Source organism: Peromyscus californicus, unplaced genomic scaffold, assembly GCF_007827085.1.
Source record: "Peromyscus californicus insignis strain IS unplaced genomic scaffold, ASM782708v3 Scaffold_17__1_contigs__length_78620276, whole genome shotgun sequence".
Classification (NCBI taxonomy): Eukaryota; Metazoa; Chordata; class Mammalia; order Rodentia; family Cricetidae; genus Peromyscus; species Peromyscus californicus.
This window is the reverse complement of record NW_026294469.1, coordinates 3,821,226-3,835,812: the sequence shown is the minus strand read 5'-3', so window position 1 is coordinate 3,835,812 and position 14,587 is coordinate 3,821,226. Positions and strand designations below refer to the sequence as shown.

At 44.0% G+C, this 14,587-nt stretch overlaps 1 protein-coding gene across 4 annotated transcripts in view; it reads left to right on the top strand.

Annotated features, from left to right (window-relative positions):
* Osbpl1a (oxysterol binding protein like 1A) overlaps window positions 1-14,587 on the top strand; it is a 187,004-nt gene that overhangs the window by 20,167 nt on the left and 152,250 nt on the right. For all 4 annotated transcript variants that reach the window (XM_052741550.1, XM_052741551.1, XM_052741548.1 and 1 more), the window contains exon 5: window positions 13,224-13,335. In XM_052741550.1, the coding sequence (XP_052597510.1) occupies window positions 13,224-13,335 (112 nt within the window). The remainder of the gene's footprint in view (window positions 1-13,223; window positions 13,336-14,587) is intronic.

Sequence of the window (14,587 nt, the reverse complement as noted above, 5' to 3'; positions counted from 1 at the left end):
TTAGAATTCTGATTTTTTTTATACATTTTGTAAATTGCTTAAAATAGTGACATAATAAGTATGTAAATATTTTGATTGTGACACTGGCCTTCATTTTTAGTGGAATTGAAAATAAATTTAAAATAAATGCTTTCTGTATACTGTCCCTAAGGAGTTCTATATCCTAACAGACAGAAGTGATCTGTGATCTGAAGTTGATGTAAGAATTCCCTTGTACACCTAAGGTTGGTCGTGTATCACCCAAACAGCTTGACCATGTTGTTTCATTTATTGATAACCAACTGCTCTTAAATAGAGATGGACACATTGGCATTTGTTCTTTGGTAAGCAAGCTGAGGTGCAGACCAGCTCGAAGCAGGGATCACAGCTGTGGAAGGGTGGCAGCGTCAGGAATGGACGGAGGTTAGAGTGAGGCCATGGTTCAGTCTATTGGGATGTGTCGTTGTGAGGGTTTCTATTGCGGTGAAGAGACACCATGACCAAGGCAACTCTTACAAAGAAAACATTTAATTGTGGTGGTGACTCACAGTTCAGAGGTTCAGTCCATTATTATCATGTCAGGGAGCATGGCAGCGTGCAGGCAGATGTGGTGTTAGCTACCTCTTGACCAGAAGACATCAGGAAGTCAACTGACTGTCACACTGAGGGAAGCTTGAGCCAAAGAGACCTCAAAGGCTGCTCCCACAGTGACACACTTCCTCCAACAAGGCCACACCTCCTAATAGTGCTGTTCCCTTTTGGGGCCATTTTCTTTCAAATCACCACATTCCACTCCCTGGTCCCCAAAGGCTTATAGTGATATCATAATGCAAAAAATGCATTCAGTCCAACTTCAAAAGTCCCCATAGTTTATCACAGTCTCAAACTTATTTCAAAGTCCAACGTCTCTTCTGAGATGCATGGCAGTCTCTCTCTCTCTCTCTCTCTCTCTCTCTCTCTCTCTCTCTCTCTCTCTCTCTCTTTTGGTTTTTTCGAGACAGGGTTTCTCTGTTTAGCTTTGGAACCTGTCCTGGAACTTGCTCTGTAGACCAGGCTGGCCTCAAACTCACAGAAATCCACCTGCCACTGCCTCCCAAGTGCTGGGATTAAAGGCATGTGCCACCACCACCGCCTGGCTGCATGGCAGTCTCTTAACTATAGTCACCTTGTAAAAATCAAAATCAAAAAGCAGATCACATACTTCCAGTATATAATGACACAGGATATACATTACCATTCCAAACACAGGGAGGGGAGCATAGTGAGGAAATACTGAACCAAACCAAGACCAAAAACCAGCCGGGCAAACTACAGACTCTGCAGCTTTCATGTCTGGTGTCAAAATGCTCTTCAGATCTCCAACCCTGTTCAGCTTTGTTGATTTCAACGCACTTGTTCCACTCTCTGTTAGCAGTTCTCCTGGGCAGGTATCCCACAGCTCTGGCATCTCTAACATTTTCAGGTCTCCAAGGCAATCCAGGCTTCAACTTCACAGCTTCACGAAATGGCCTCTCTAGGCCTCCATGCAGGGACACCCCTGACACCTGCCTGGCCTCAGCAGCTTTCCTTAGGCGTGGGGCTGGAACATGGCCCCCTTGTTCAGTTACATCCTCACCAGTTTTCTGTTTTTCTTCACTGCCTAAGCTTGGCTGTCCTTGAACTTTCTCTTTAGACTAGGCTGGCCTCAAACTCAGAGATTCACCAGCTTCTCCCTTCTGAGTGCTGGAGTTAAAGGTGTGTGCCACCACACCTGGCTCTAAGCTTTCCTTTAGCTTTTCCACAAGTTGGAAACTTAGCTGGGTGGGATCTTTCCCTGAGGTCACCATTCCCTTTATTCCATTTCCTAATCCATTTATCTCCTTGAACATAGAACTTAGCTCTATTCCACTTCCTGGTGCTCTTTTTCTCCCCAAAATTTTTGTTTTGTAATTTACCCTGCTCAGCTTGCTCCCTTTCACTATAAATTTTCATTAGAGTTACCACTAATATCCACACGACAGAGTCTACACTAGGCTGTTTTGAGATTTCTTCTGCCAACTGAATTACTCCAAACTCTTCACTTTAGCCTCAGGCAGACTCTTCAGACAAGGACAAAAGGCAGCCACTTTCTTCACCAAAATATCACAAGAAAGATCTCTAGCAACATACTAACATTCTTCTCCTCTCTAACCTCTTGAACCAGCCCCCCACAGTTCATCAAATCACCCTCAGCACCACTGTCTTCCATGCTCCTACTAGAATGGCCCATTATGTAGTGCCTAAAGCATTCCACTGCTTTCCTAAACCAAAATGCCAAAGTCCAAATTCTTCCAAACAAACACATGGTCCAGTCTATCACAGCAATACCCTAGCCCCTGGTACCAATTTCTGTCTTAGTGAGAGTTTCTATTGCTGTGAAGAGACACCATGACCAAGGCAACTCTTACAAAGAAAAGATTTAATTGAGGTGGTGACTCACAGTTCAGAGGTTCAGTTCATTATCATCATGACAGAGAGCATGGCAGCGTGCAGGCAGATGTGGTACTTGCTATGTCTTGACCAGAAGACAGCAGGAAGTCAACTGACTGTCACACTGAGGGAAGCTTGAGCAAGAGAGACCTCAGAGCTCACCCCCACAGTGACTCAATGGGTGCCCAGCAAGACCACACCTAATCCAACAAGGCCACAGCCCCTAATAGTGCCATTCCCTTTGGGGGCAGTTCAGGGGACAGCTTGCAGAAGTGGTTCTCTCTTTTTCCGTGTGATTCCTGGCAGGAACTCAGGTCGTCAGGCTTGACTGCAAGTACATTCCCTGCTGAACCATCTTGTCAGCTGGCAATTTGCTCTTGAGAAAATATCCTGGTATTCCTCAGCCACTGATCTGAGAAAAATTGACTGATATGGCAGTTTTCTTCCCAAGATTAGCCCCACCTCCTCTGGGTGCGTGTCTTAAGGACACTCTTGATGGCGCAGACTGGTACAAGCTTCCATAGACTCCAGGGGTATAAGGCAGAGCTGTAAATGTATACTGCTGTCTGCATAAAGGCAGGCTGTCCTTGATCTTTGTCCTGATTGGGATAGGAAAGCATAGACTTTCCATATCAGTTGCTCTGCACCACATGATAAGTATCCCTTTCTCCAGCAGACAGCACATGAGGCAGAGTGGCTGCCAATGAGACTGTTCTGTTTGGTTGAGTTTGTGGAAGTCCCTATCATTCTCTACTTTCCGTCTGGTGTCTGTGGTAGTAGCCGATGGGTGAATTAAATGGAAATGTGGTAGAAAGTATCATCAATTCACACCCCCCCCAACACAGGCATACATTACTCCTCACCTCCCCAGTGAGAAGTATCTGATGTCTGTTACTCTGTAATGCTTTTGTGTGACAAAACTTTTCCTGGGGAGGTCCAACACACATCTACTCATCCCAGAGAGGGACCACCACAGACCAAAGTACAGATACCCCGAAGTCCATTTTGTGAACCAGTGAATTTTATTGGGGTCACTCACAGGAGCAGAAATGACTCAGAACAGCTGCATCACCAATGATCTACTCCAGCTTGGGTGACAGCTCACAAAAGCTGGGAACCTGGAGCACACTGCACAGCCTGCAGGCAGCTCAACAGGTTCGAGAGTGTCCTTTCCAGGTGCCTCTGCTCTAAACCCCTTCCAGGCAGCTTAGCTGGTTTCTGCTTCTTCCAGGCATCTGGTCTGGGCTCCCAGTCCTCTGCAGCTTGGCTCGGCTCTTCTGAGAGGGACCCTCAGCTCGTATTGTTTACTCTGGCAGGGAGGGGCCTAGTGAATCTGCTCAGTTTCAGGGCCTGTCAGAAGCTATTTTGAGTTCTTTACCTTCCTGTTTAAGGGCTTCCTGCAGGATGGAGTGTTTTACTCTTGGAAGAACCGTTGGGCAACAAGTGCTGGTGATCAGACCCAGGGTCTGGACCTTGCTCCACAGTGCTCTCCCACTCACTTATCCACCACCCTTTCTTGGGTTTTTGAAGATGGTGTAGCTCTGCCATTCTTTTCTGTATAGGATGCAGGTTTTGGTTTGTCCTGGCTAGTGGGTGGAAGAAGGCAGCTTTAAGACCTTCTGTTTGGTTACAGACCATGGAAGCAATGTACTAGTTATGCCAACAACCAGTTTGTCTGAACCAGTTTTACACACAGGGGCTGGGCAAATGCCAATTGGTTATGTTTGTGGACCCCAGTGCACACACTGTGAGCCCCGCTAGGCTGGGGTGAGACTTATTTTCCTTCAGCAAAGGTCCTGATGACACTTCTCATCTTGTAGTGTCAGTCTGTGACGTGTTTGAGGGTTCTCCATGACCACTTTGGAAACAGCGTGGGCATAGTGTAGGATTTTACCCTCTAGATTTTGGCTTCCCCTTTAGTAAATAGTTGATTACATAGTCCAAAGTTGACTCAGTTCCAGAAACTGGACTAAGTGGTACCGTACCTCCAACTTCTAACCATCACTCATTGCTTTTCTTCTATAGCGTGAGCCATACCAAGATAACCCCAGCAGTGTGGACAGGTGATGACCCCCCAGTATGAAATGGCAAGATGTCCCAGTTGCCACAGAAGACTAACAGAGCACGCTAGATTGGATATGAAAGGCTAGAGGATGCATGAGGTAATCATGCCTCAAGAGTCCAGAGAACTGTACCAGAGGGAATTGTGGGTATGAAGTATACAAGCCTCACTGAGGAGCTCACTAACGATTACTCCCTGTGTGGTTGGGCCTTTCGGAGAGACCTAATGTGAGTTCACTGATTACATTGGGAAGCAGTGTTCCAAACACTGTGGTCAGGTCTGACCTAAGCAGCAAGCCAAGTGGTTGAACACGGTACTAGAGAGTCGAGGCCGGGAGGACCGAGGAGGACCAAGGAGGACCGAGAGGGAGGACAGCAACAGAGCACGGCCTTCTGAGGCAGAGAGCACACAGACAGACGGTGGCAGCAGATGACCACGTGGTTCATATTTCATCACTGAATTCTTGATCTTACTGGCTTTGGTGTGCTGGGACCAACCCTAGAGCTTCATATACCTGGGGCAGTGCCTTCCACCGAACCAGACCCCTGGTCCCACCGAACCAGACCCCTGGTCCCACTGAACACTTTGTCTGCTGGCCTGGCCAGCTGGCTCATCTGCCCTGGACCTGCCACAGCTGAGCTGACACTCCTGGCTTCCTGTGCTCTCAAGAGGGTGTAATGTTATATGTCATCCATTGTTTTTTCTTTCATCAGTGAAGTGATCAGTCTAATTTTCTAAATCCTAAGTAGGGTCTGAAAGACCCAATTAACTCAGAAAACAGTCTTTTCTGATTTTTAAATGTTTATTTGATTAAGCATTATCCAAGTCAGTTCATATTTCCTTGTGTATGTGTGTGTATGCACATTTATTTTAAAATGCCATCTAATATTGTGCAGCTTTATAATGAAAAACGGGTGGCCCTCCAGCTGTCCCTTGTGGTTCATAGTTGAGAGCAAATACTCTGGCATCTCTTCAGGTCTTTAAACCTTTTGTTTATGTACAGTACTTCTCTGACTGACTCTTGTGTTTTCTTTTGAAATGTTAGCTTTCCTATTTGTGTCTGGTAGATAAGCATTGCTTTTAAAGATTTGTTTTAAATGTGTATTAACGTTTTGCTGACTGTGCACCATGTACATGCAGTGCCTTTGGAGGTCAGCAGAGGGCGTCAGATCCCCTGGAGTTACACATGGTTGTGAGCTACCGTGTGGGCTGTGAACCTAGGTCTTATGCAAGACGAGCAAGTGCTTTTAACTGCTGAGCCACCTCTCTAGCCCTCAGATAAGCATTTTAAAATGTATTTTACTTACTTTTAAAATTTCTTATATTTATACACTATATCTTGATCATATCCTTCCTTAGCCCCTCTTACATTTCCTTTGAAGCCCCTAATATAGTCCCCCTTCTCCTCCATCCTCATCTCCTCATCTTCCTCTTCATCTTCTCCTCCTCTAAATAACCCACTGACTCTAAGTAGTGCTGCCTGTCTGAGTGTGGGCAACCTACCAGTATCCATAACCCTGAGGAAAAATGACTCCCCATTCCTCAGCATGATTTTTTCTCTTTCTCCCAGCCTTAACCCCTGCCCAAGCCATCTTGCTTTTCTTGTTTTATTAATCTGTAACTGGACTTTGGTTAAATACATTATTTTCAGCATACTAGATGGAGCCTCAGAGAGTCCTGTATGTGTTTTCTTTGTTACATAATAAATTATTTTTCCCAGACCCAATACTTTCCTGGTTTCTTCATTAGTTCTTTCTAGCATAATGAACTTTAGAGTCTTGGTAAGCACTTGAGATTTCTTTCCCCACTTCTAGTTGTGACCATGTCCCTGCAGTGGCCCTCTCTTGAGCCCGCCCTCAGTTCTCTGGCCCTTGCCTGAGCTCAGGTTGTCAGTCTGGAGCTGCAGCTGTGTGGTCCTGGGAATCCTGTCCACCCCTGTCTGCAGCGGAGCCCCCATTTCTTGGGTCCCTTATCTTAAGCACAGTTGTCCAGGAGCTTCCAGGAAAGGCTTTTTCAGAATTCACATATTTGGAAATAACTTCTACCATTTTGGCTGAGTGATAGTTTGGAAGTGACCTGTCAGAATTTGGAAGGCTTTGGTCACTGTCTTCTAGCTTTCGGTAGTGTGGACAAGTCTAGAGTTGTGATGTGTATGGTTAACTCCTACACTGTTTACTCACCGGAAGTGTTTCAGATAAAATTACAGTGGGGAGAACCTAAGATAACAGGGATTACTCTAGTCCTTTTCTCCCGTGAAAGTCCAGGTAGGTAAGTTCAGGGCAGGTGGCACATACCTGGGAATTTTCTGTCTTGTTCTGAGTGTGGTTTTGACTGTATCACCTGGTGTGAGAGCCAGCAAATTCCGGGAATCAGGCTAGAAGAAGCAAACAGGTACAAGAACAGCACTGTTTCTTCCAGGAGATTCCTGCAAGTTGTCACATCACACTGTGCTTGTCCTCCTGACTAGAGCAGTCACCTGGCCGTGCTTGCTAAAGGGAGGCTGGGAAGTGAACCTCTGAGTTTCGGTGGCGCATGCTCAGCTGAAGATGCTCTAGCCCCTCCCTTGCCGTTTGTCGTAAGGCCACTCTGCTCACTGCTAGGCTTACACATATGTATTGGTTTTGTAACAGATCAGCAGCAGGATTTAGTGGAAAACTCTATGCGTACCCTAGCTATGATCTCTGTTCAGGGTGACAAGAGACTGAACTCAGTGTTAGCTGGACGGCTCTCTTTTGGGGCTTGGAGCCACTTGGAGGCTCATTTGGGGGTTGGCAGAGCTCACTGAAGTCATGGGACTGAGGCTCCTGCTTGTAGGGAATTGTTGAGAGTTTATATAGATCACCCTCAGGCTTAGCTCCATGGAGATGGTTTTTTTTTTTTTTTTTTTTTTTGGTTTTTTTCGAGACAGGGTTTCTCTGTGTAGCTTTGCGCCTTTCCTGGATCTCGCGCTGTAGACCAGGCTGGCCTCGAACTCACAGAGATCCGCCTGCCTCTGCCTCCCGAGTGCTGGGATTAAAGGCGTGCGCCACCACCGCCCGGCGGAGATGGTTTTTCCAGGGAGTATCCAGCTCCTTCCTCCAACCTTTTTAGAGTCTCATCCTGTATCCTAGACTGGCCTGGAACTTACTATGTAGCTCAGGATGGCCATGAATGGCAATCCTCCTGCCTCACCCTCACAAGTGCTGGAATTATACCCTGCCAGGCTTTCCAGCCCCACTAAGAGAACTAAATAGGTTCTGTCCACACAGCACAGTCTCCCTTTACTAAAGTCAGTTGTGCTGGGTCTCATGACCCAATTACAGAAGTAAAATCAATCATGTGACCAGTTCTAACTTGAGTAGAACTTGACTGTTGATTGTCGTTGTAAAATGAACTTTGTTGTAAAATGAATCAACATATTACACAAGGCTACACTTTGTACCTGTTTAGTATGTTTTCTTACAAATATGTAACACATTTATTAACCTCTGGCCCAGGTCCATTGTCTCTAAACAGAGCTCTGATAGTAGTTGATACCTCACAGTGTTGTGTTTAAGTTAGTGAATGCAGGTCATGGACATGAGTTACACAAGTGAATATAAACTAGCTCATCGTTCTTCTAGCTCCAACTCTGTTATAGAGTTTTCATTTTTGAAAGTGGATAAATTCATAAAAATACATCCCATAGCTAAAGTATAAAATCTAATGTGAAGCTCTAAAATTCCCAAATGCCTATTCTAACTGTATAGAAATTCATTGAATTTTATAGTCTTTGGGTCTGGTTAATTTTCATGTGTGATTTTTTTTTAATTTATGGCATTCTTTATAATAACATTTAAACAAATCAATATGGTAATATTCTTAGCAGCATCATTCATAATAGACAAAAAACAAAAGCCTAAATGTTCATCTAATGAATAAGCAAGGTGTGGTGCCCAGATGCTGGAGAAGTTGTTCAGCAGTAGAAGAATGAAGTACTGGTACATGCCCAAACAGAAGAACCTCCATCCTGTGATTGGAAGAGACCATACACATATGGCCATACAATGGGTAATTCTTTCATTGAAATGTTTAGGAGGCAAGTCCATAAAGACCTAATGTAGATGAGTGGTTTCTAGGGGACGTGGAAAAGGGCCAGAATGGGGAGCAATTACCTGTGGATATGAGGGCTCTTGAGGGTGATGAAATGTTCTGATATTCAGTGTAGCTAAAGTTTTCTCCAGTTCTGCCTGGCCCACAGTCAGGACAAATCTCTCTCACCCGCCAATCCTGCAGCTGCTCAGACCTAACCGAGTAAACACACAGAGACTTATATTGCTTACAAACTATGGCTGTGGCAGGCTTCTTGTTATCTAGTTCTTCTATCTTAAATTAACCCATTTCTGTTAATCTGTGTGTCGCCACGTGTTCCGTGGCTTTACCTGCTGCCTTTACATGCTGCTCCCTGGACAGCAGGCTGGCATCTCCTCTCACTCCGCCTTCCTGTTCCCCCAGTTCTCCTCTCTGCTAGTCCCGCCTATACTTCCTGCCTGGCTACTGGCCAATCAGTGTTTTATTTATCAATCAATCATCCACAGCAATTCAGTAGTATATATTATAGCACAATTCTGTGAGTATACTAAAAGCCAAAGAACTGTGTCTTTTTGCAGGGTAAAGTTGATGCCATGCTAATTACTTCGTAGTAAATTGCTCAGAAAGCAATGTGGGTGTGGGTATTTTCCTCTTTTTCATCTGAGGTGACTTGTGTGATGCTGACAGCAACGTAATAGTTTAATAAGGAGTAATTGACAGTGGGTGTGCAGGGTGGGGTGAGGGCAATTGGGGACGTGACTAACAACTATGCTAACTTTTCTGTCACCTTCGTTGTGTGGTACCCCTTTTAGTGAGACACTCGCCAAAAAAGAAGAACAGAACAAGTAGACTTTAGTCTTCTGACTTATTAGACAAATTGGACAAAGTGCTTTCTTGGCCAGCAGTATGTGAAACAGAATATCTTTATTTATGGGTAAATGTTCAGAAGTGGCTGCTGTTCAGGTATAGGGAAAAATGGAGCACCTCACACTCTTCACTGAGGGGAAGCAGACACTGACTACAGGTGACGAGAGGGCTGAGGAAAGGAAGTAGACAAAGCAGAGAGAGCGGTTAGGAGGCGGCTGACCTCCGTAGTCGGCCCTGAGCCTGCTTTGAGCAGGCATTTGTCTCGGCCCTGAGTTCAAGACCACAGCCCTCCTACAGCTCCCTGGCACCCCTCGGCCTGGTTCTCGGGGCCAGCGCTTAGCTGGAGTCTTGGAGGTCGCTGTGGCTCTCTAGGTCTCAGGGCGTCTATTTCCACATTTCAGTCTGGCAGCTGAGACTTCTCCAGGAGGAGTAGGCACAGTCTCTCCGGCTCGTTCCTGCGAGGCATCTCTCCATGTTTGTCTCACCCTTCTCTTTTCTCTGGAAATGTTCCACCTCACCCAGCCAATCTGTTCTTTTGGCGCCATTCGATCTTCCTCGGGGATTATTTTGGAATCTGTTATTTCACCCCATGCTTCTCGTAAGGTGTCCAGGTCCCCCGTCGGCAGCCTGGCATGCTGTCTTCACTGCTTGAGGCCGCTGGTGTCTCCTGTGTCTAAAAAGGGACGCCTGGTCCTCACACTGGATCCTTGTGCAGTGTTTGCATTGGTACTGAAAATACTTCACCGTGGACCGCTCTTGCCCTCTGTGCTGAGAATTAGGAATGTCCCCATTGCTTTTGACCTAGGCTTTATCCCTCAGACATTTTCCTGGCTTTTAAAAAACCCCACTTTCACCTTCTGCTGGGGTTGTCCCAGTGAGCATCATGATCTGAGCTGCAATTCTGTCAGAGACTTCTCTTTGTCAGTTTTGTTGCACTTCCCCAACTCCCTAACGCTGAGGAGTGAGCCCAAGGTCCATCCCCTGCATGGTAGCTTCCCATTCTGCCTTTAGTATTTGGAATCTAGGAATGTTTTCTCTGTAGGGCCGTTTACATGTTAAATACATAACTAAAGTCAATGATTAATAAATAGAATTTGGGGAGTTAGTGAAAGGTTTAGAAGATGACAGCAAAACCAGCAGATTAAAGGAGTTCTCTGAGTGGATCTTCCTTCAGCACCAGGGACAGCTCAGGAGGGTCTGGGGGATGAGCAGGTGACAGGGCTGTCTTGGATCTGCAGTGTTACACAAGGCAAGGTGGCCTTGAATTGGGTGAGAGGGAAGCACAGTTGGGCTTGCAGAACAGTTTCAAGTGCAAGAAGAGTTATTTTGCAATGCCCTGAACACAAAGCCTCTCTGTCCACCGAGACGTCAGTGTCATCCCCGACTTGTCCGGTTGGGTGTCTCATCGATGACAGTGGGATAAAATGCAGCCACCGATCCTCGCGTTGTCTTCTGTTCTTCTAATTTTGACTCTGAATAACACGGCTCTCTCTTCTGACACTAGCTCTTTTCTGAGAGCTTGCCTTCCCCACCTGGAGGTGGCTAAGTAGACCTAGAGCCCCTGATTGAGGAAGTCAAGGCAGGGCAGGCGGCTCAGAAGTTCTTTTCAGATTGTTCAAATGCTGTCTCACCCATTTTATTTATTTTAAAAAATTTCTGTTTTTGTCTCTGAGATAAGATGTCAGTATGTAGCCCAGGCTGGCCTTGAACTCATGATCCCTTTTCTTCAGCCTCCTGAATGCTGGGTTTACAGGTATGAGCTGCCAAACCCTGCTCTTTGCATTTTAAAATTGGATTATCTTGTTGTTAGTTGTAAAGTTCTTTATATATTCTATATACACTTCTCTTATCAAATACATGATTTGTAAATAATTTTGGTTTGGTTTGGTTTAGTTTTTCAAGACAGGATTTTTTTGTGTAGCCCTGACTGTCCTGGAACTTGCTCTATAGACAGGTTGGCCTCGAATTTAGAGACCCACCTGCTTCTGCCTTCCAAATACTGGCATTAAATGTGTATGCCACCATCAATGCAATTTTGTTAATAATTTTTATCACTCTCTGGGTTCATTTTCTCACATGAAATATTTTCATGAAATATTACCTCTAGGATGACATAAAATACTGAAGTGTCATTTAAAAATTCCCTTTATTAAAATACTAGTTGGGTTTTCTAACTGTTTCTCTATGTATCTCCTATGGCCTTATCTACTGGAAATAAAGCAAGGCAAGAAGATTGTTTGAGGCCAGCCTAGGCTCCATAGGAAGGCTCAAGCTTACTTGGAGGAGCACCAACTGGAAAGACATAGACTAAAATGTTTGTGGTTATCGTATAGTGACTAATGTATATTATATAGTATATGTAGTAGATAAATTTTTGTTCATTATATTATATATACTTAAGTAGTTAAGTGTGAATACTTAAAAATAATGTAGGGGATTTTAAGGCCTAAAGAAAAGATGAAAAGTATAGGACAGACAGGCTCTCATGCCATGTTTTTCAGGGACCATCAGTCTAGGAGTTGGAACAGCACTTAGTGTGGAGCTAAAAGTGAAGTGTTGGCACCCTTCCTGGGTGCTGTGTGTCCTAGGGTATGCACCACACGTCTGCTGTCTGGGTTTTCCCCATGTCGCTTGTCTTAGGTTGTGTGGTGACCCAGTGATACAATACTGAGCTTACATATTAGTACATTACCAGTCATACTGAAGTTCCAAAAGTTAACCACAGAGTGAAAACGAGTAATATTCTCTTAGTTAGGGTTTCTATTGCTGTGAAGAGACCCCAACACCATAGCAACTCTTATAAAGGAAAACATTTAATTACAGTTTCAGAAGTTTAGTCCATTATCATCCTGGCAGGGAGCATGGTGGTGTGCAGGCAGACATGGTGCTGGAGGAGTAGCTGAGAGTCCTATATCTTGCAGGGAACAAAAAGTTGATTGAGACACTGGGTGGTATCCCAAGCATAGGAAACCTCAAAGCCCGTCCCACAGTGACAGACTTCTTCCAATAAGGCCACACCCACTCCAACAAAGCCATACTTCCTAATTGTTTCACTCCCTATGAGTTTATGGGGACCAATTACATTAAAACTACCATACTCTCTTTATTGAATATTGACTTCAGGAAATTGTTTCAGTATAAACTATTCTTTCAATGTGATATGTCCTATCAGTCTGTATTACTTTAGAAAATAATTAAAATGTTGAAATTAGGTTTTGAAAATGTAAGTGTTCAAGAAATTATTCTCATCAGGCTTTATTAAAATGAGTGAATATACTGATTTCTCTATAAATTGTGGTTTGTTTGCTTACATATTTAATGTAATGATGAGTTGTTTTCATAAAATAACTGGATAATTTACTTATACTGTTTTTAGACTTAGTTATTTTTATGTTATGTGTATGAATGTTTTGCTAGCATGAGTGTATGAATACCATACCTGTTGGAGCCCTGGAGCTGGGATTACTGATGGTTGTGAGCCACCATATGGGTGCTGGGAAGTGAACCTGCTCCTCTGCACAAGCAACAAGTGCTCTTGACTGCTGAGCCATCACTTTAGCCCCCAGACAATTTACTTTTTAAAGTCAGCTACAGAAATTGGCTATATATTGATTGTGGGATGGAAATTGTTTAAGCAATTATCAGTTATTAGCAGAATTATTTGAATCATATATTGTAGACATAATTGATTTGGTATGAAGATTCTTACATAATGTTTTTCTATTTTAGAAATTATAGCAATCAGTAATTTGGAAAAGACTGTCATAAATAAAGTAGCAGCTTAATAAGAGCTAAGAAAATGTCTCTGTTTATTTAGGAGCTGGTAATGCTTCTTTTAGAATACAATGCGGATACAACAGTTGTAAATGGGAGTGGACAGACAGCAAAAGAAGTCACCCATGACAAAGAAATCAGAGACATGCTTGAAGGTAAACATGGATCTTAATATCAATAGTGTTTGGTTGTATTATTGCTAAGGTCACAATGACAACAAACCTATCTGTATTGCTGATGTCATTACAGCGTCCTTGTTGAGATGCAACTTTATCTGTTTCCTCACTCCGTTAGTTACTGCTGCTGGGCAGAAGAGCTGCAGAAGCAGCCTGGTGAAGGACTTAAGTTGGCTCACACTTGGAAAGGGATCCAACCTGTTATGGCAAAAAGGCATGATGGTGGCTCCATGGTAGTAGGAGCATGTAGGTGGGACTGTTCTTTTTACTTTGGAGGAACAGGGAGCAGAGAGAGGGCCAGAAGAGGGCCAGGGCTGTGAAACTCAAGGCCCATTCTGCAGCTATCCACTTTCCTCTGCTAGGTTCCACCTCAGAGGTTCCGTGACCTCCCAAAACATGACCACAGCTGGGGACCATTTCATATCCAAGCTGGGACATTCACTTTATAACTATTAAAATCTTCACTTGTAGAAGAACCTAGCAAGTTAAAAATGTTCTCAAATGCACGACCAATTGAAAAGTAGAAAATGTAGAATGAGAAGATGCAGCTTAGATAAACTGCTGTAGCGTGATAATGAGAGTCTAGAAAAGGGGCAGAGGAACTGTCGGAGGGAGCTCTAGTTGTTCTGCATCAGTCGTTACTGTCGAGGGTATTGCTGCCTGGCCTCATCTTCCCCAGGACCTCACTGTAGTGTAACACCAACACTCATTTCTTGATGGATTGGTTTAATTGCTATGGACATCAGAGATTTAATTGCATTTAAGAAGATGTATGAGCCTTTAATTGTGTAGAGAAATGTCTCCACTACAGTTTAAAACAAAACCACTCCCATGTTTATACTAGAAAAGCCCTAGGTAATAGGATTAGTCTTTGAGCGGTCCAGGTTTTGCTGTAAGGCTAGAGCAGGTAGTTTCTACATTGCAGATAAGGTCTCAGAATTACAGATGCAACTTCACACATACTCTGTTTCTCTTTCTTGCAATTCAAAGTAGGGTTGATACACCTTTGTGTTTAAGGATGTTAACTTTGTAACTTTAATTATTAGTATTTTTATTCATGTAAAACTACACTCTTGCTTTTAACAATTTTCCATTTCGTTTAAAAGGTTGAACTCTTCTTGCTTATTCTGTAGTTACAAAATAATGAGTGTTTGTTAGGCATCTGTATTAGAGAATTGTTATTAACACATACTGCACATCCTGTGTGTGGGGTTTGGTGAGATCTTTCTCT